At 36.3% G+C, this 20,774-nt stretch overlaps 1 protein-coding gene across 1 annotated transcript; it reads left to right on the top strand.

Annotated features, from left to right (window-relative positions):
* The first annotated feature begins 219 nt into the window (after positions 1 to 219).
* Positions 220 to 10,375, top strand: Tollo (Toll-like receptor Tollo). Its single transcript, XM_014244862.3, has one exon. It carries the CDS (start codon positions 987 to 989, stop codon positions 5,274 to 5,276), a length of 4,290 nt encoding a protein of 1,429 aa, XP_014100337.3. The 5' UTR covers positions 220 to 986; the 3' UTR covers positions 5,277 to 10,375.
* The last annotated feature ends 10,399 nt before the right edge of the window (positions 10,376 to 20,774 follow it).

The following is a 20,774-nucleotide window of genomic DNA, read 5'->3' as shown; positions in this document are numbered from 1 at the left end:
ACTACTTTATACACTATGATTGCAGCGCCTAGTTTCTTACTCAAACAAACTCGCTTACCTTTCTGACGGCACGGCGGACGCTCGCTCACTGCCACACTCAGCACTCCACTTTGTTAATAATGCATTTTATATGTATGTTGTCTCCGCCGCGCTCTAGCTACTCCGGCCAGCTATTTGGCATTTACTTTTAGTAGTTAATCGACTGCATGCACTTTGAGTAATCAGTTTATGAGTAGAGTTCGTGACGATCGCACATCTTTGCTGTGCACGTCGGCTGGATTACAAAATATCTAAATAGAAAAAAATATAAAAATTATATATATGTATATACAACGGTGTATATATTTACATATAGTTAAGTGCTTACACAAGCAAGCATATAAGCGAAGTATACAAATTTTTTAAAATTAAATTCAAGTGCAAAGTGCTGGCTATAGGCTCTACTCTAAGTATTTATATAAACAAGGTTGGCGAAGGCAAAAAATGAAATTCGACCAACTCAACGAATTTATTTAAACGCTTACAAGTTCGTTTCGTACGGCACAGACAACACTTGGATTACGGGTTTCCGGTTGCGCGGCACAGAAAATAAACAATTCTCAAATAAAAAAATTTACAAAAAATTTATGAAAACAAAAAACAACAATAATGCAGAGCAGAGTGCAAAAGTGTGTAGTGGCACGAAATTAGTGCAGAATTTGAAAAAAAAAAAATTTTTTTTTAACAAAATAAACACCTAAATTTCGCCTAAAATGCGCAAATTAAGGAAATAACGTTTTTTACGCCACAAACATAAGCGACACCCTAGTAAAGTGTGCGTGTGTGTTCTAATATTTGGTTAGTGTGTGCGTGTTTGTGCGTTAAAGCAAGAGATCACCGAAGAAGCACGCAACAATTCGAAAAATCGAAAATTATTAAGAAAAAAAATTGATATATATCAAAATTCACTTTAATAACCAAAATCAACGCAAAATTCCAAAAACACAATGTCCACAAAAATGACACTTATCTCCAAAACCATACTCTCCGTACTCATCACCGTCATCATACCGGTGCTCGGCGCAGCGCTTAGCAAAACAGTGCTCTACCAAGCGCCCGACGAGTGCCGCTGGTCCGGCACCAGCGAAGCGGACATCACGCTCGTTTGTCATCTGCGCACCATCAACTCCGAGCTGGAGAACACCAACTTCAGCGTTATACAGCCACAGAATACGATACGTCTACGGCTGGAGTGCAATGATGCGCTCTTCTTCCAGAGCAGTCTCAGTCCGGACTCCTTTCGTTCGTTGGTCGAGCTGCGCGCGCTGACTATCGAGTACTGCAAACTCGGCAATATTACGGAAGGTTCATTTCGTGGTTTGCAGGATTTGCGTAATCTCACCATACGCACGCATAACGGTGACTGGTCAACCATGTCGCTGGATATAGCGAGCAGCAGTTTTAGCGAATTTCGCCAACTCGATCGTTTGGATTTGAGTTTGAATAATATCTGGCTCATACCGGATGGCATGGTGTGCCCGTTAAAGGTGTTGACACATCTCAACATCTCGCATAATGAAATACAAGACATTGGCAATTTCCACTTTAGCGCCGCGTTGAGCTCACGCAAGTCACGCATATGCGGCACGTCGCTGACGCACATCGATTTGAGCGCTAATAAGATTGCCAATCTGCCATCGGCGATCTTCTCCGGTTTGGGACGCCTGGGTAATTTGAATTTAGCGCGTAATGGCATGAATTTTATAGCTGATCGCGCTTTCGAGGGTTTAGTCTCACTCTCAATTGTCAATCTGTCCGGTAATCGTTTGACCTCACTGCCGCCAGAACTTTTCGCTGAGGCGAAATATGTTAAGGAGATATACTTGAAAAATAACAGTATTAATGTGCTGGCGCCTGGGCTCTTCAGCGATCTGGCTGATTTGCTGGTGTTGGACTTATCAGCGAATGAGCTAAACTCACAGTGGGTTAATGCCGCCACTTTTGTTGGCTTGAAGCGTTTGGTGTTGCTCGATCTGTCTGCGAATAAAATTAGTAAGCTTGAGGCGAGCATATTTCGTTCGCTCAGCTCGTTGCAAATTTTAAAACTCGAGGAGAACTACATCGATCACATACCAGATGGCGCATTCGCCGATCTCGCCAACTTGCATACGCTCATCTTGTCCAATAACCGCATATCGATGCTGGGACCGCACACATTGCGCGGCCTCTACGGCATACTCGTGCTGAGTCTGGACTACAATGCCATTACAAAAATAGACACGCAAGCTTTGCGCAATTGCTCAAGCATACAAGATCTGCATTTGAATGGCAATAAGCTGAAGACCATACCGGATGCGTTGAGCGCTGTGCCGCTGCTTAAGACACTCGACATTGGCGAAAATCAAATTAAGAATATCGAAAATACCAGCGTTTCGGCAATGGCCAATTTGTATGGCTTGCGTCTGACAGAGAATAGCATTGAGTTTATACGGCGCGGTGTCTTCGATCGCATGTCATCGCTGCAGATACTAAATTTGTCCGGCAATAAAATCAAAGGCATCGAGGCTGGCGCGCTACACCGCAACACACAGCTGCAGGCCATACGTTTGGATGGCAATCACTTGAAGAGCATCGACGGCTTATTCACCGAATTACCAAATTTGGTATGGCTTAACATTTCGGATAATCGCTTGGAGAAGTTCGACTACTCGCACATACCGACCGGTTTGCAGTGGCTAGATGTGCGTGCTAATCGCATCACGCAGCTGGGCAACTATTTCGAAATCGAAAATGAGCTTAGCCTTAGCACATTCGATGCCAGCTCAAATATGTTGAGTGAGATTACAGCAAGTTCGATACCGAATAGCGTTGAGGTTTTATACTTGAACGATAATTTGATCAGCAAAATACAACCATATACATTCTTTAAGAAACCCAATCTGACGCGCGTCGATCTGATACGCAACCGGCTTACCACGCTGGAGCCGAACGCTTTGCGCCTATCGCCCATACCCGACGACAAGGACATACCCGAATTTTACATTGGTCACAATCCATTCGAGTGCGATTGCAATCTAGATTGGCTGCAGAAGGTCAATAGCGAGTCACGCACGCAACCGAAACTCATGGATCTCGATCAGATCTACTGTAAGTTGTCGTATGCGCGCGGTAAGACGCACGTGCCACTAATCGAGGCTAAATCGAATGAATTCCTCTGCAAATACGAGGCGCACTGTTTTGCGTTGTGCCACTGCTGTGACTTCTACGCATGCGATTGCAAAATGGAGTGTCCCGATCGCTGTGCCTGTTATCACGATCAATCGTGGACATCGAATGTCGTGGACTGCTCGCGTTCCGCCTACGATCGCACGCTGCCTTCGCATATACCCATGGATGCCACGCAACTGTATTTGGATGGCAATAACTTCCGTGAACTCTCCAGCCACGCATTTATTGGACGCAAGCGTCTAAAAGTGCTGCATTTGAATCATTCGCGCATAGAAATTGTGCACAATCGTACATTTTATGGCCTCCTCGAGCTCGAAGTGCTGCAGTTAAACCACAATAGTTTGCGTCAACTGAACGGTAATGAGTTTCAGGGTCTCGACAATTTGCAGGAATTGTATTTGCAACATAATGCCATCGCTAGCATTGATACATTGACCTTCACGCACCTGTACCACCTGAAAATACTGCGACTTGATCACAATGCGATCACCGAGTTTGCTGTTTGGAACTTCTTGCCCTCCTATCTGAATGAGTTGCATTTGGCTGGCAATCCGTGGTCTTGCAATTGTGAGTTTATCGATAAGTTCCGCGACTATGTCAATCGGCGTGAGTCTGTGCAGGATAAGGTGAAGCTGCGTTGTGCACTATTCGCCGGCAGCAATGCGACAACCACTGACAACAATAGTGTAGAGAGCGACCAACAACCGGCTAATGAGCAGTATGCCATCTATTTGAGCGGCGATCCGTTGCTGGATGCGCAAACACGCTTTGTCGCCTGCAATGGTGGTCTACAGGCGCCACAGCATCAGTCACCCTTAGGCGCTGGCCACTATAATGGTGCGGATCCAAACGATAATGTGATCATTAACGGCAACATGACCTCAACGAAAATGATACTCTCGCAGCCACCGATGCATGAGTATGTACCAATACTGGTAGCCATACTGACCAGCTTCGTTTTCGTGATTATCTGCACGCTGCTCGTGTTCATCTTCCGTCAGGAGATGCGCGTCTGGTGTCACTCACGTTTTGGCATACGCCTCTTCTGCAATGCGAATCGCGATGTTGACAAGAATGAACGTGAAAAACTCTTCGATGCCTTCATCTCCTACAGCTCGAAAGATGAAGCTTTCGTTTGCGAAGATCTGGCGCCTATGCTGGAACAGGGTGACACGCGCTATAAGCTCTGTTTACATCATCGCGACTTTCCAGTTGGCGGTTATATGGCTGATGCCATTGTGCAAGCTATCGATACCTCAAGACGCACTATTATGGTGCTTTCCGAGAATTTCATAAAATCCGAGTGGTGTCGCTTCGAATTCAAATCGGCGCATCAATCTGTGTTGCGTGATCGACGACGTCGGCTCATACTGATCGTGCTCGGCGAGGTGCCACAAAAGGATATCGATCCGGAGTTGCGTCTCTATTTGAAAACCAACACATACCTGCAGTGGGGTGACAAGCTGTTCTGGGAAAAGCTGCGCTTCGCCTTACCCGACGTGCCGAACAATCAGCGCCGCATGCGCAACGCTGGCGTTGGTGGTTGCACCGGTGTAGGCGTGCACATGCCCATCGCTCAGTTGCCGCCCACACATCATCACCATCAACATCACATGCTGTCAGCAGGCGCCGGTAGTGGCGGTGCTGGCGGCAATATGTCAACCGGCGCTCATCACATGCACCACATGCATCCGCAAGCCGCGTTGCAACATCATCAGCTTCAACATGCCAGTTTCCGCTCACAAATGCATCACAACATCAATGGTAGTCGACAGAATCACAATCGAAACAACTCGGCAGCCGCAACGGCTGCTGCGCAGCAACAACAACACCAGCAAGCAGCCATGCTAATGGGTGCGCCAATGCAATGCGCACAATTGCCGTTGCCGTCACAACAGTCACAACAGCTGCTGCCGACAACAGCAAGCGCAAGCGCGCCACCTAGCAGTATACAACAGCAGCAATTGCCGCCACCGCCATGCCCCAGTCCGCGCAGCATAACGACGCAGTCATCGGCGGCGGGTGGTAGCTCGCAGAGTTCCGGTCGTACAATGGGCGTGCATATCTAAGAGTTGTGCGCTTCAGGCGCTGGCAGCTGTAGCAGTGGTGTCCAAGGTATAAGTGAATGCGCGTGTGTGTGTGTTTGTAAAACCACTGTTGGTTTAGTGGGTGTGGTGGTGGTGTGTGCTAAAAGTGACGCAAAAATGTTTGCGCTGAGTGCTTCCATTAGGCTGGACGAAGCTCTGTGTTGCTAATGGTGTGTGAAATTTATTAATTTGCGCTGGCTAGCGATCTGCAAGTTTTCGTAATTAAAGTTTTGTTGCGATCATCAACTTTTCCACAGCGTTGCATATAAATTTGTTCAAACACTTCTTCGAATATCAGTTATTCATATATATCGAGCTTAGTTGCCGGTTCAAAATCATTTGTGCTTAGTTTTTCTGGTTATCAGCTAAACTCTGGATCTTGCCGATCGTCATATTTACATATTACCACCGCGATTACTTGCTCATAACATTCACTAATATGCCTCTACTCTCATCTGAATACAACTTCATTGCTGTCTACATTTTCGCCTTTCACATTTTGAAATTTCCATTCAGCAGCGATTTGTAGGCATTTTCTGAATTCAGGTCAAACAAATCGCCGAAACAAAAGTTACCAGCTATGTGTGTATGCGTTGAAAGGCTGTATTTTTGGCAGTGAATAGGAAAACAATGCAGCGCTGCATGCAACACTTGCACAAAATACAAAAATGCATACAAATACATATTGAAAATCTATTTTTTTTACAAACGCAAACGTATCGCTATTATATTTAACACGAAAAAGCAAGAAAAAAAGCAAAAACAGCCAAGCAGCACTCGTCAATAGTCGAAATTCGATTTGGCATTGAACATTTACTTCGTGCCTTTTGGCACATAGTTTTTTGCTATGCTTTGTGCTATTGTTTGTATGTATGTGTGCAGCGTTGCATGCCATTTTTTATTGTTGTTGTTAGTCGATTTTTTTGAGCATTATGTTGCAACGAAAGCAGTTAGTCACGTTAAAGTTGTCGCCTGTTGCGCTGCTGACTGCGTGATCGGCGAACCGCAGCTAGCGACTAGGCGATTAAATCAAACGACAGTTTTTTAGACTAAAATAACGGTATTTTTGAATGTTTGTTTGGAATTTTTGGTATTCATTGCACTAAATTGTGTATAAAGTTATTTTGTTTTTGTTGCAAGTTTTTTTTTACAAGATTATGAATATACAATATTTTAACTAAAATTAAATTTAAAATTTTTCAATTTCGAACAATATTTTTCTAAGTTTTTGTAATTTTTTGCTTGTTTCATTTGCGTTAATTTCGTTAACTGGCGCCTTGAACCTCGCTGCCCAATTAAAAACCCATTCAAATCGACTACCTCCACAAGCTTTTTCACTTGAGCGCAACAAAAATTTTATAGCAGCTTGTTTGCTCGCATTTCGGACGCTTTACTTCAACCAAAAAAACGCAACAATTGTAAGTTGCATTGAAGTAACGAGGCAAAAAGTTCAAAAACGCTTACAAAAACAAAAAAAAGGTCCAAAAACCGAAACGAAGAACCGAAGCGCTAACAAAATTGCGCATATATTTTGCAAGACCGCTACAACAACAAATCGGTAAAACAAGCTAACCGCATTAATATTATGTTGGCCATGGCAATGTTTCCACAAACAAGTTGCAGCACTCAACGTCGATACGTAATGCGATGATTGTGAATGTTATGCATAGTAGTTGTTAGTGGCATTGTTGTTGTTGTTCATTATGCACGTTTTACATTGCAAAGCAGTGTGCTTTAGTTGTTGTTGTTGTTTTATATCAAGTTGTTTTTCCTACTCACTGGCCATTATGAGTTTCCTGTGCGCCAAAGCGCTACAGAAAATTGATGTTGCATGCAACAATCATAAAAAGGCACAGAAAAAATAAAATAAAAAACACTAACAACAACTAAACAGCGAACAGAAAAGTTCAATGCAAAATTGCGGCTATAAGTAATAAGAGAAATACGAGCAAAAGCCAGACCAAGAAATTAAGTGGACGCACAAACCAAGTTGACTACATAAAAACCGTGCAGACGACTGTGGCCGGTTACAGAGAATGGCATAATAAAGTAAAAAGAAAAACAACAACAACAAACGGTAACAAAACGGACACACACAAAATAACTACGAAACAATGCTGAAATGGTAGACAAGTTAGGCGATCGATAAAATGTTCGAGAGAGACAGATAGAGAGCGTCGAAGATCAAACGAGCAAACTCACGCGTCCGATCGTCAGTTGGTCGCTTAGACAGTAGACAGGCCAACAGACAGCCAGCTGCAAATGAATGACGACACAAAAGCGGCGCAGAGTTGCTTAGGTAGTAAAAGAAGCGGCCAAGTGGATCGCCAGACATGCACTTGGTCGATCGACGATCCACGGCGACAAGCAGCTACAACTTCAGCTACATCTTCAGCTACAACACTTGATACCACGCTATAGTTTGCTGTTGGGAGATCAGGTAGGGATGAGGCCAAGAATAAGTTTATGAAGCAAAGTGTAAAGCAGACGTACACAGGCTGGGCAGAAGGCGAAAGTAGGTGCCACAAGGCAAATGAACTGGCAACAAATAGGGGAAAAGACAAAAAAACATACAGTATGAGCGTATGTTTAGTGAGTTAAAAACAAGCCAAAACAGTTACTAAACAAAACTCTACAGGGTACGACGCAACGACAATAAGTCAAACGTAGAGCGCGTCAAAGCGACTGATCGATACGTTGTTGATGGGTAGCGGGCAAAACAAATGTGACTGGCATATATCGGTTATTGGCTCACTAACCGACGACCGATCCTATGACGGAATGACAAACTGCGCGTCAAGCGCATTGCTGACTGGCGTTTATATAGTTGCATGATTATATAATAATTTCATACCTTGTTGCTTTTTGTGGCTTAAGGTCCGCTCAACGCGTCATGCACAAATGCGACTGAGGCATGAAGTGCACGAAAGCGAAACAACTGCAGGGCATTATTACATGTTTTAGAAAATAGCAGTAATTTACTAAAAAACTGAATGACAGCAAGAATAAAAATTATAGGATTTTACTATTTTTTTAGCACTCAGCTTCAATACAGGCATTATTGTGTGAAAGCTTTGCTAAATTAGAGTGAAAGCTCTAAAGTAATGGGAAAAGTTTAAGTAAGCTTTGCTAAGTTTGAGTAAAGCTCCAGAATAACAAGCCAATTGAATGAAAGCTTTACCAAATTTGCGTAAACGCTACAGTATACTAGAATTATTAAAAATAAACACTTTCTAAATTTGATTGAAAGCTCCAGAAAAAAAAAGCTGCCAAAAAACTTACATACATATATGCTCTTAGAAAAAGCGCACACTAACTGTTAGCATAAATTTCGTTTTAAAAATTTAATAAAAGCTCTACAGTTTTACATAAAAGTCAGATTTAAAAGTCTGAAATATTTTTTTTTATTCTTTTTGTAATAATTTATGTAATTTCACCACAAAAGTTACGCTAAAACTGTTTAAATGCTCTTCAAAACTGAATGAAAACCTTCTTAAATTCAAGTGAAAGCGCCAGAATACTTAGAAAAGCTGTCAAAAGCGTTTAAGCTTGTCGTGAAAGCTCTAACTACCAATAAATCGTAAATCAGCCACCAGCTAGCTATCTTTTAGAAAAATTTCATAAAAAGAAATGTATGAAAGCTTTCTAATGTTGCGTGAAAGTCACATTTAAAATTCTGAAGTACTTTTTTTTATTTTTGTAATAATTTTAATCATTTCACCACAAAAAAAAATACGAATAAACACAATGCATTCCATATTTTTTATGTAAAACAGCATTATCACCCGTTCACACATTGCACTCACCTCATCAACAGCAAAATAATTGCATTTATTGTTATAAATAATTTAAAAAATAGTTTTAGTTGATAAATTAATTTGAATATCTTATATTATAAGTTTAGTTTGTAGCAACAAAAACCTTGTGATATGTATGTAAAGAAATAAAAATATTATATAGGCATATTTAAATTGTAAAATACGACAAACAAAAGAAGAAGCAGCAACTACTATTAGTTCTAAGAAAAAAAATGGTGTGAAACCGCTTAGCTTTTAAGCAAACCAGCATACTACGTCCTACAATTTAATTTAATTTTAAAACGAAAAAATGTAGAAAATATTTTAATGTAAAAAATATAAGCAAAACTATACAAAATAATGGTAAAAATAATTTGAAAAAAATAAAACAAAAATTTTGTAACCAAAAGTCATTAACACTACTGTAAATATTCGAAGTAATCGAGCATTGAACATGTAAAACCGTCCGCCTGAAAAGCACGGCGTTGCATTTGCGCCAACACTATGTACTGTTAAATTGTAAATATTATTTAGTCTCAGTTGTAATAAAATTGTAAGCAAATAGCGAGAACAAAAGCAAAACGCAAATATTTTCTACCACTGCTAACACCTTTTTCCTGCTACTTCAGCTTCCACAACACAAATTCTTAGGCGTACTTAAGCGGCGAAAGCTTTTCCTCTAAAGCAAAATACATACATACACGCATAACAGCATTCATATGTAGCATATAAATCTTTATATGCATATAAGTATGTATGTATGTGTTGTGTTTTGTAAGGGAAAAGCCAACGCTGCAGGCCATATTATATAATAAATAATAAACCACAACAATAAATACAACAACCAACAGACTGTGAGGTAGAAATGTAAGCTGTGCACAGTTAGATGCAATAAAATAATATTATATAAGACAATAAAGCTATGTTTGTCTATTGCTTAGTGCGCAGCGCCTGTGGCTTGCATGCGCACTCAGCCTTAGGCATTTAAAGTAAAACAAAGTTTATGTGTGTATACGTTGTATTTCCGACAACAAGCGAGCATCCTCCGAAACGAATGTTGACTGACTGATTACTTTAGTAAGCGGCAATTTTTGTATAGACAAATAAATTGGTAATAACAATAAAGCAAATGACAGTTAAGAGCGCTTAACTTTGTAAACTAAAAACTAGGCTGTAATAATTTAAAAATATAAATAAAAAATATTGTATTTTTGTAAATATAATAAATATAAGCCATTTTATAGTATTGAAAATAAAAAACGAAATATCAAAAGAATATGAAAACTCTTTTATTTTAACTTTTTTAAGAAGGTATTATTAAGAAAAGTTTTTTTTTCAGCTTAAAATAAAATTAAAAAACTCTCTGAAAGACAATATTGTTCAGAAAAATTATGTAACTCAAAAAAAGTGTTAAATTCAAAAAAGAAAAACATTTTTAAAAGAAACAAAACCACTTTTTTCAGTTAATTAATAAAAACTTTATACTGGTTTAAAAAAGTAATATTAGACAGTTAAATTTGGAAAAAATATAGTTTTTAGAATAAACGAAATGTTTTTTAAATTAAAAAAAAAATGTATCAGTAATAATAAATAAATTTTTTTTGTTTAAGCAAATAAACTTTTTTAGAAGAAAATTAAAAAAGGAAAATATTTTTAGATGAAACAATAGATTTTTTTAACAAACAATTAATATAAATAAATTTTAAACTTAAAAAAATTCTGCTTTAAAAAAAATTAAATACTGATTTAAAAAAAATTATTTTTTAAAAGGAACGAAACATTTTTAAAATTTAGTTAAAAATTTATTAGTTAAATAAAAAAACATTGTTTAAATAAATTTTTAGAAAATAAATTTTTCAGAAATTTAAACTAATATTTTTATTTCGTTTAAGTAAACAAACGTTTTAGTAGCAACAAAACATTTTTTTAACAGGAATATAATAAACATATTTATTTTTTTTGGTTTATAATTCATTGTAAAGGTTTTTGGAGGAAAATATTAAACTATGAGGAAATTAAATAGGTAGGTTAGGTTTTATATACGCCATACATAGAGCTACTGGTCCTTAGTAATGCCATATAGAGCTTCAGTTTAATTTGAGGTGAAGTATTCGTCATACAGGACGTCAACGCATTTTGTGAACTTTAGGAGCGATATCTAACTTGATATCTAATTTTGATACTTCATCTAGTGCGAACTGCGAAACTCCTAATTAGGCAAGCCGAGTTCTAGATAATGCTAGAATAAATAACTAAAACTTCGAACATTACTAAAAAAAAAAATTCATGCAAAAAAGGGATCTGAGTTCGTTTCTTAAAATATTTTAAATTGTTGTAGCAAAAATAATACAAATAAACATTTTTTGTATTTATCAGCTAATATTTCAATTTTTTTAATTACAAGTAACATAAAATTAAAATCATAAAAAATAATTCAGAAAGATTTCAACTCATAAATATTTGTATTGAAACAACATCATATCTCTTTCCAAGTTAGAATTATTTGTTGACTATTTTGATCAGAGAAGGCCACTAAAATATATAAAATTTATATGATACACAAAAACAAAGTATTGGCTTAATATTTTACAGATTTGGTATTTTTATTAACTGAAATAATATCAGTTTTCTTAAGAAACAGCTTTTCTTCAAACCAATAAAAACAGCTGGCTATCAAAAGCAAAACCATCTAAGCGTTGACAAATGAATGAGTACCAAATGTATTTAGCATACAAAAAACTGTAAAAATTCTAAACTAATCTTTTTTAAACTCATATATAAGTTATGCACTCATTGATTATAAGAATATTAAAAAAAAAATTTTAATTAAATTTTTTAATTTATTATTTTAAAATTTTTACCACTTATTAAGAAATTTCCATTACTTTTTTATAAAAACATACATACTTGTATATGGTATTTTGCAGTCAAGGTGCTACTAGAAAACAAAAAATTAGGAATCGGTCAATATTTCCTGCAGTTATGCTTACTCTATTATTACTATAATTATTTAATTTGTTGCTAATTTTGTGTATTTGTTTTCCCTCATGTAAGCTAAGTGCTACTGTAAATTTAGCTTATGAAGTCCAAATAGTAATTTGATTTAATCTTTCTGATTTTGGATATAGGTATATATATACCATATACATATAAGCTAACTGTCAATTATTGAAATTATAGTAAAAACACTAAATACCTAGAATCAACAAAGCCTAAGTCGTTGAACTTGCTGTCTTTTTTTTATAACTTAACTTTAATAGTTTGTTAGTTAGTGGTAAGCAAAAGACTAACGAGTATTAAAAGGTAGTAACAAAAATAAAAGTAGCAGATAAAAAAAAAATAAATAAAATATTAAAATTCATCATTGAACGAAACAAGATTTCGCAGAAAAATTATACGGTCTTTGTCGCAGACGCTCCTCAAATATCTTCACCATAAACTGTTGTGCATGTGCCACTTAAAGTTAAATAGAAAAATATATTTAAATGCATATTGACTTTTCGCCAAAAAATTAAAACTCAAACAATTTGCCGCATCTTTCAATCGTTTCAGCCAGCCTTTCTCCTGCTGCTGCTCTGACTTTTCACCCATTTCCCAGTTACCATAACGGAATGCATTTGTTACGGTCATCCGCCAATATTATATTTGAAAGTGCATACTTTTGCAAAGACATGCATGACCGGCCCTATAAGTATACATCCATATACACATGCAAGTATGTAAGTGTAAGATCCCTAAAAGACACACACACACAAACGCACTATCATTGGGTTTGTTGTTGCATCTTTTTAGTGTAAAACATATTTTCCTCGAAATTTTCAGTTTATCTAAAACAAGGCATCAGCATGCGATAAGTCGCTTAAATGGTTTGCACTTGCACACAGCCACACACAATACACACTCTTGTCGCATATATCGGTTAGTTGGACTCGCTTGCGGGTTTTTGGTTTTTTTTCACTTCCAACGAGCTGTTGGTTATCAAATATTATGCACTTGCCCCAAGCAGTTTTCAAAAAAAAAAAAAAAATAATAATAATAAAAATAAAAACGGTTGACTTCACCTGTTCGTTGCTTTGCTGGCAACACACTAAGTTGGCTTGTACGTGTCTGCACATGTTTTTGTTTTTATGTAACTGGATGAGCATTTAATTTAAGTGCTCATTTTCATATCAGCCGAAGTATGTAATATATTTCAAGTCAAGCGCCCTCAAGTCTCTTGAAAGGTTGCCACAAGTTTCGATTTGAATAAAAATTGCTTTAGGGATATTGAGAGTTCTTCAAAAAAGCGTATACTTACTCACGCTTAAGTATTGATCAAGCTATATTTGAGGTTAGGTTACAATTTTTCTTTGGTTAGGTTGAATTTGTTGCGTCACGAAACTTTTGTCCGCGAAAAAAATAACTAAGTAGACGTCTGAAGCAAACACATTGAATGCTCTTGGTCTCCCAACCTGCTTATTTCTACAAAAATCATCCATAATGGCTGTGTAGCTATGTAAAATATTGATTACATATCCATCTATAAGATCCGACGTGTTTGCTACAGCGTCATCTTTTCGAAGCCGCATGAAGTCTACACGCGCTTCGTCAGCTTTGCTTTGAAGAACTGAGGTTCTGCGGTTGTACTGAAGAAAGCTGAGCCCTAAAACGAGAATTTTCGCTAATATTGTCCAAATTCTTATCGAAGTATAATATTTCCCATGTAGATATGACGAAAAATTAAGCGGTTTCGATCTCGAAATGTTTGCTTTAACTTGTAAAACGAGTTGATTTTGATGAATACTTGAAGTCTTCACTCTGAATTAAAATTATAGACTTACAAAAAATTTAATAAAAATTTAGTGCCACATTGTCTTTTAGTTGTGGCGTTCAGTTCTAAATTTACATCGCTGTTATCTTTTACTCTGAAGAAACCCTATGAATTTTCGGTATTCCGAGACGAACTTGCGGTGATACATAGTTATATATATAGCATATTTGAATACCACACCTTTCTTGTTACTCTGCCCACTTTTCGATAAGTGTTTTTTAATGATAAAGCCTTAATACGGTCTATCGTTTTCAGTTATCATAAAATAGCTTCAAGTATTCTTGAACAGAAAAATTTCGTTGCCAGTTCGCTACTTCGCGCCGCTATGCGAGAATAGTTCGAAAATTTTCTTTCTATAAATCTGGTTGCCATTTGTGACAAATTTAGAACCCATATCAGTCACGCTTTCAACACAATCAGCTACAGTGGTAATCTTCAACCGCTTCTACTACCATATATTTCAAAATTTTCAAACCTAAAACCTTCCAAATTTGCAATTTCACTCGAATGCCAGTAGGCATTTCTAAAATTCTAACCATAAAATCTGTTTAATTTCTGGTTTACACAATTTGGACGAGCAAAAATTTTCTCGTACAAAACGCATAACAATTTTCCGCGAATTTCTTTCGCTGCCAACCAAAAATTCGCCACACAATTCGTCAGGGCTGGCAACGTCAAGTCAACCGATAATTGCTGGCGATCCTACTGAGGAGCGCGCACGTAATGCTAAAGTCAAACTAAACTAGTTAACCTGCCACAACAAGACGCAAATTGACCTTCCTGCCCAACATTGTATAGTGCGTCTGCGCTGCTGGCTTTTTACGGGCGCTGTCGCTGCTGTGCAGCTACTTTCACGTGAACTGATAAGGGTGCTGCGAAGATCCAGGTAAAGTCGTAAGGCTCTAATGCAACGGTTTAATGCTGTTTTATGCGCTGGGCTTGTTAATGTTAGCAGTGTGTTGCACACACACACCTAGAGTGAGAAATATTCAGTTAAATGCGCATTAACTTAAGTGACAGCGTGGCAGTTAGGCTCAGCGATAGCTATGACATTTATTACCTTGCAACATTGACATTTCTATTGAGCCTGCGGCGCAATCATCCTTTGTTAGTTGTTTTGAGACTCTTTATCTTTTTCTGTGTGTGTGTGTATGACTTCAAAGTTAATACTGCCACAAGGTCACATTGACCGTGGTTAGTTTTGTGGCATTGCTTTATGCGGTTTTAACAAAATATTTTGCGGTGTGCGGTGTTGTTATGCGCTTACATAGGTTTGCTGCTCATTTTTTGACAATACCGAGGCGTTAATTATGATCTAGTTGACAGATATCAATGCCCCATTTGCAGTGACGTGGGTTGAAGGTCACAAGCCCTAAAATTGTCGCAGCTTCATAACAAGTGCCACAATGGCTAGTAGTAAGATTATAAATGGCTGTAAGCTAACGGTGTCAAATAAAATAAAGACTAAATGATATGTCAATAAATTTAAGGCCAATTTTTTTTTAATAACAGAATGTCAAAAGTTAAATGACAACAACAAGTATAATTAGGAAAACATAAAACTCCTATTGAAACACTTCATTTGCCAGTGATTTATAGCTAATCACTGTCACTTATGTCATGAGTGCACATCTAATAGCTTTTTTAGTGAGCGTGTTTGTATGTGTGGACCCTTCTAAGTTTAGCTTGCCAACAGCTACTTAGCGGCATGCTCATGTATATGTTTGCTTTTGACAAGCACATCCGCTCGCCCATTCCCTTGCTGCTTTTCAAATCTCAAATATACACTCTTAATTTGTGTGTGTGTAGGTATGTTGCTGTTGTTGTGGGTAAAGTGAATATGCGTGTTTCGCCTAATCAGTAATCTCACTCGCCGCAGCCAATGCGCAGTCGCTTCTAATCGTATGCTGTTTGACACAATTTAAATTGTCAACTTGACATTGTGTTGACGTGAGAGCATTGCATTTTTAATGCTAAAGCTCGATGAGTATGTATGTATGTAAACATATATATCAAGTTGGAAGTGACAGCATTCTCATTATCTCATTATGCGCTTCTTTGACAGCTGAGTAGGGATGCCAAGTTCCAAATCTGAAGCTCTGCATATGCCTAGGATCAAATTTGATAGTTCGAATTTCTGTTATGTAGAAAGCTTTTATTTTTAAGTAAATGTTACTTAATTTGAGAAAGGTCGTAGCTGAAGCTTCAAAAATATCTATATACATATAGTCAAAAAATATGAATTAACAGCTCAAACAACTTCTAATACGATTTCGAGCAACAAAACAAAGATAAACAAGAAAAAAACTTCAACAAAATATGTATCATAAAAGCTTTCACCTATTCTATAAAAATATTCTAAAAAAAAATGCTTTCAAGTTGCAAAATTCTGCTCAAAAATTTGATATGTACTCCTCAGAAATATACATAGAAAAACTATTTGACACTATTTTTCAAAGCTCAAATACATTTTTATTACGATTTTAAACAATAAAGCAACGATAAAAGTAAAAAAGTCGCACAAAATACAAATCATGAAAGCTTTCACTTATTTGAAAAAAGCTTTGAACGAAAGATGATTTAAATTTTAAAAAATCTGCCAAAAAATTTCTATATTTTGCAGAAATATACATAGAGCAGCAATTCAACGTCTTTGTGTTAAAACTTTTAGCAAAATCCAAAGCTTTTGAAAGCTTCACAAAAATTTCCAACATTTTCTTACCTATGTACATGTTTATGTGCATATATAAAATATATTTACAACTTAAGCTGTAATTTAATTTTTATTTGCACTAAGAAAACTTTCAAAAGTAATTTCCAAACATTTTTAAACTAAAATATGTGTTAGAGCAATAGCATTTATCTAAATATTTTTGCCTTTTGAGTGTCAAAAGCTTTCATTTATATAACTCCAGTTCTTTTATTGAATAGCTATCCCCATAATCGAATTGTTCATGTTTGTTTAGCAGTAAAATTGTCAAATTTCTATGGGTGAAAGCTTTTTTATGAAATTTAAAAAAGTCATTAAAATATATGTACAAGAAGAGAAATTTGAAGCTTTGATTAAAGTATATATATACACACACAAAGAATTCTGTCAAGGTAACCTCATTAAAAGCACGAAAGCTTCCATAAATTTTATATAAATTTTAAGTTATAAAATACTTACATACATATGTGAGGCTTTTACGTTCATTTTTACATAACATGTAAAATAGTGGAAGTAGGCTAAAAACAGCTTTTCTGCAAGCTTTAACGAAAGTAAATCAAGAGTAATATTTTCGGTTTACATCGGCTTTGTTTAAGATTTATTTGCCTTAAAGCTTTCACTACTTTTGTAGGGATTTATTCTGGAGTTGCTACAAAAGCTCTCAGAACCTTTTAAGGCTTGTATTTTGTATAGCGAGTAAAAATAAATACAATATTTTTACTTTAGTTAAAGATTCATTAATAATTTTCGTTATAATTGTTACTCCCACAATAATTTGACAAGCTTTTAGAGAGCTTTCATTTAAAGCATTATATTTTTTTAATGGAAAATAATTATGAAATATAGTCATGCTTTGTAGCCTTTTCTATAGGTGTTTTTAAATTTATTACAACCACAGAGGGTAAGGCTGCTGTGTTTGTAATGTCTTTTTTATTGTAAACGCAATATTTATAAAGCTTGCAATTATTGAGTTTCAATTTTAATAGCTATTTATTTATTATTGAAACCATTTTAATTAGCTTTTGAACTTAAAGCTTTCATAAAATTACTCTTAACTAATACATGGCTAACACTATGCAGATCTCAAGTGTATGTGTTATATAATTATTTTATATTGCACCTCTTTAATGACAGCTATGTTCCAACTATTTTTACTTTGGTAATCCTACCGCAATTACATGCAACATCTATTACCCTCTGGCACACACTTTCGCTTTTCATTGTCTAAATTGGACACTTGATTGCCTTAATCAGCGCTGACTGGCAACGGCTTCATGAATTTGTTTGGCAAATGGTTTGTGCCGGCCACCCAAAATGTAAGACACATCAAAACACAATCTTCACACACACATGCTCCAATCTGTTTGTTTATAGCTATGTGAAATGCTTAGTCAAGTGTTACTTGATGTCACAGTCAAGCGGCGAGCGGCAGCGCACACTCCAGCTAAATAAGAGACTACTCTAATCTCAAGTTGAATTCCACATAATTTAATTATGGTATTATTTAAATTTTTTACAGCGCGAGATAAATCTCACAGCAATATTTTTATAAGCGCACAACAACAAATAAACAAACGTATATACTTGTATATATGTATTTGTCTGAAGCTTTATGTTTGCTGAGAATGCTGGGTCCGTTCAGCTCGATTGCGCTTATCATCAACGATTTCGATAAAAGCATATGCTTTCGTTATGAAGCTCTGCAAACTAATAATTAACATTTAAATTAGTCATTAAAGTGGCCATAAAGTGAGATAAAAGACGCTAATTTAAAAAACAAATAAATGAATTGAAGAAAGCTCAACTCAGCTCAGCTTGGCTCAGTTCGGCTCAGTTCAGAGCCCAGCTCATTAAGTCAGCTGAAATCAAAATTTATTTGTTTATTTCTTTTTTGTTTACTTGTGCTTCGTGTACCGTTTTGCTTTGGCTTGTTCAGTTCAGTAAAATTTGATTTTATTTTATTATACCCTAAATAGGAAATATTGAGTTTGCCATGAAGTTTGTAACACTCAGAAGGCAACGCCGAAGACCCTACAAAATATTTCTGTTTATAAAAGATTAGCGTTAAGCGCAGTGTAGATTTTTGAGATATCAATCTGAAACTTTGCACATATACTTGCCTCACCAAAAAGCTGTTCATTTGTTAAAACCGCTCCTATCACACCATTATAGCTTACAACTCCCATATAATCTGAACGATCGAAATTAAGTACTTGTATGGAAAACTTTTTTAGTTGAGGAGATATCTTTACGAAATTTGGCGTGGATTATTGCCGTAGACAAACCTACAATTTCCTTTGTAATTGTTAAGACCGGTCAAGTATAGCATATAGTTGCCATATAAACTGAACGTACCGAATAAAGTGCTTGTATGGAAAGCTATTTTAGTTGACGAAATATCTTCACGAGATTTCGCGTGAAACCAATTTTAGTAATGAGTTTGCCTGTCGCTTCATTAAAATTTTAAGTATTAATTTTTTTAAAACCTCGAAGCCCTTTTAGACCTTCTGTCATCTTAAATATATCTAGCTTACAACAAAGAAGATTCTGAGCTAAGCCATTAGGCAATAAAATAGTGATAATAATTAACATTGTAATTAGAGCTGAAACGTACTATAACCGCAAAGCAGAACAGTTCTAACTTAGCAGTATTCGCGCCCGAAGCGTTAACAGCGCAAGCGGCGCATGCGCTCAAGTCTGGTAGTCATAAAATGCAATTACTACAAATATTTACCAATGCATGTCGAACGATTTATTGACTTTTAATTTGTTATTTATTATACAAATAAACGTAGGTGCGGTCGCAACTGAAGTCGAAAAAAAAAAAAAAGAAATGAAGTGAAAAAGTACTGAGTGGTGAGCGGTGAGTGGTGAGCGTAGAAGAAGGTTCTTAAATTACCAAACGGCTACCGAAAAAACCCATCATTCCAAAAAGTACTGATTATTTGTTTGTTTACAAGAATTTAAATATTATCACAAACCTACATTATATGTATTTATAATAATTTGTTGTTATGTGTGTGGATACAGGTGCTTTGTGGCAGCTGCAAAGCGCAAAAAAAGTCAAAAATAGTCAGCCTGGAAGTCAATCAAACGCCGGTAGTCAATCGATGAGCAGAATAAACAAATAAATATGCATATTTTGTGAATGTATGTGTGTGTCGTGAGTGGTTGGCGTGTTGTGAGTAGTGGCAGACATATGTTTGTATACATATAGGCAAATTTCGAATATTTATTTGAGATTGGCAGCCACAAAAGCGGATGTGCGCATTTCCCTAACTGTAGTTGAAAAATATTGACATACATGCATAAATACATACATGTGTGTGTGTGTCTAAAAATTTGAATGGCGGCAAGACAAGAGTTGGTGGCAAAAACATGTGTGCTGTTCTGAATTTCTTGTAAAAATTATGAAAGAATTTCGTTTTACGATATTTTAGTTGGTCTTAGTAATGAGCATTTTTGTTGGCATACAAACATTAATATACATATGTATGAACATACATACATATACGTGTTAGTATGTTTTCATATGCACAGTGTTTTGCCTGCAGCCTTTCCGCAGCCACTTGGGTCACAGCAGTTCATTGGCCAAAACGGCAGCAACAAAGCTCAAATACACATACATATATATACATATATAATATACATAATATACATATATATATATATATTTATATACTAACGAATTAGAAAAAGATTAATCACAGTTAATACCCACCCGATGAGCAGAGAAGTGGATACAAGCAAAAACTGCAAAACAAGTGTATAAACGAAAAATGTAAAACACACACACACACATACGAGTACATAAATATATGTTCATAAGCATTTTAAAAGACTATAGTTAGTAAGCAAAGCACACTACGGAGTCTGCGGCTACTGTTTTAGCAAGTTGCCATTCTTTAATGAGGCGCTTGGCCTTTGCTGCTCAAACGCTAGCGGTGATCTAAGCCAATATTGGTACAACAATGCGTGTCGAAAAAATTATATAAAATATATAAAAAAAAAATACTGAAAATTAATAAAAAAAATTAAAATTTTATAATTAACCGTGAAAGCAGTTTTAATTTTTATTCACTTTATTGCGAATTAGCGTGCTTTTTGAGACCAGAATTAAAATAGTTACGAGTGAGGTTAGGTACGCTGATGCCCCAAGTTAG

This window comes from Bactrocera oleae, chromosome 6 (assembly GCF_042242935.1).
Source record: "Bactrocera oleae isolate idBacOlea1 chromosome 6, idBacOlea1, whole genome shotgun sequence".
Taxonomy (NCBI): domain Eukaryota; kingdom Metazoa; phylum Arthropoda; class Insecta; order Diptera; family Tephritidae; genus Bactrocera; species Bactrocera oleae.
This window is presented reverse-complemented; position numbering and strand designations above follow the sequence as displayed.

Coding starts and splice junctions, on each gene's coding strand:
- Tollo (XM_014244862.3), top strand. CDS start 987: ATGTCCACAAAAATGACACTTATCTCCAAAACCATACTCTCCGTACTC.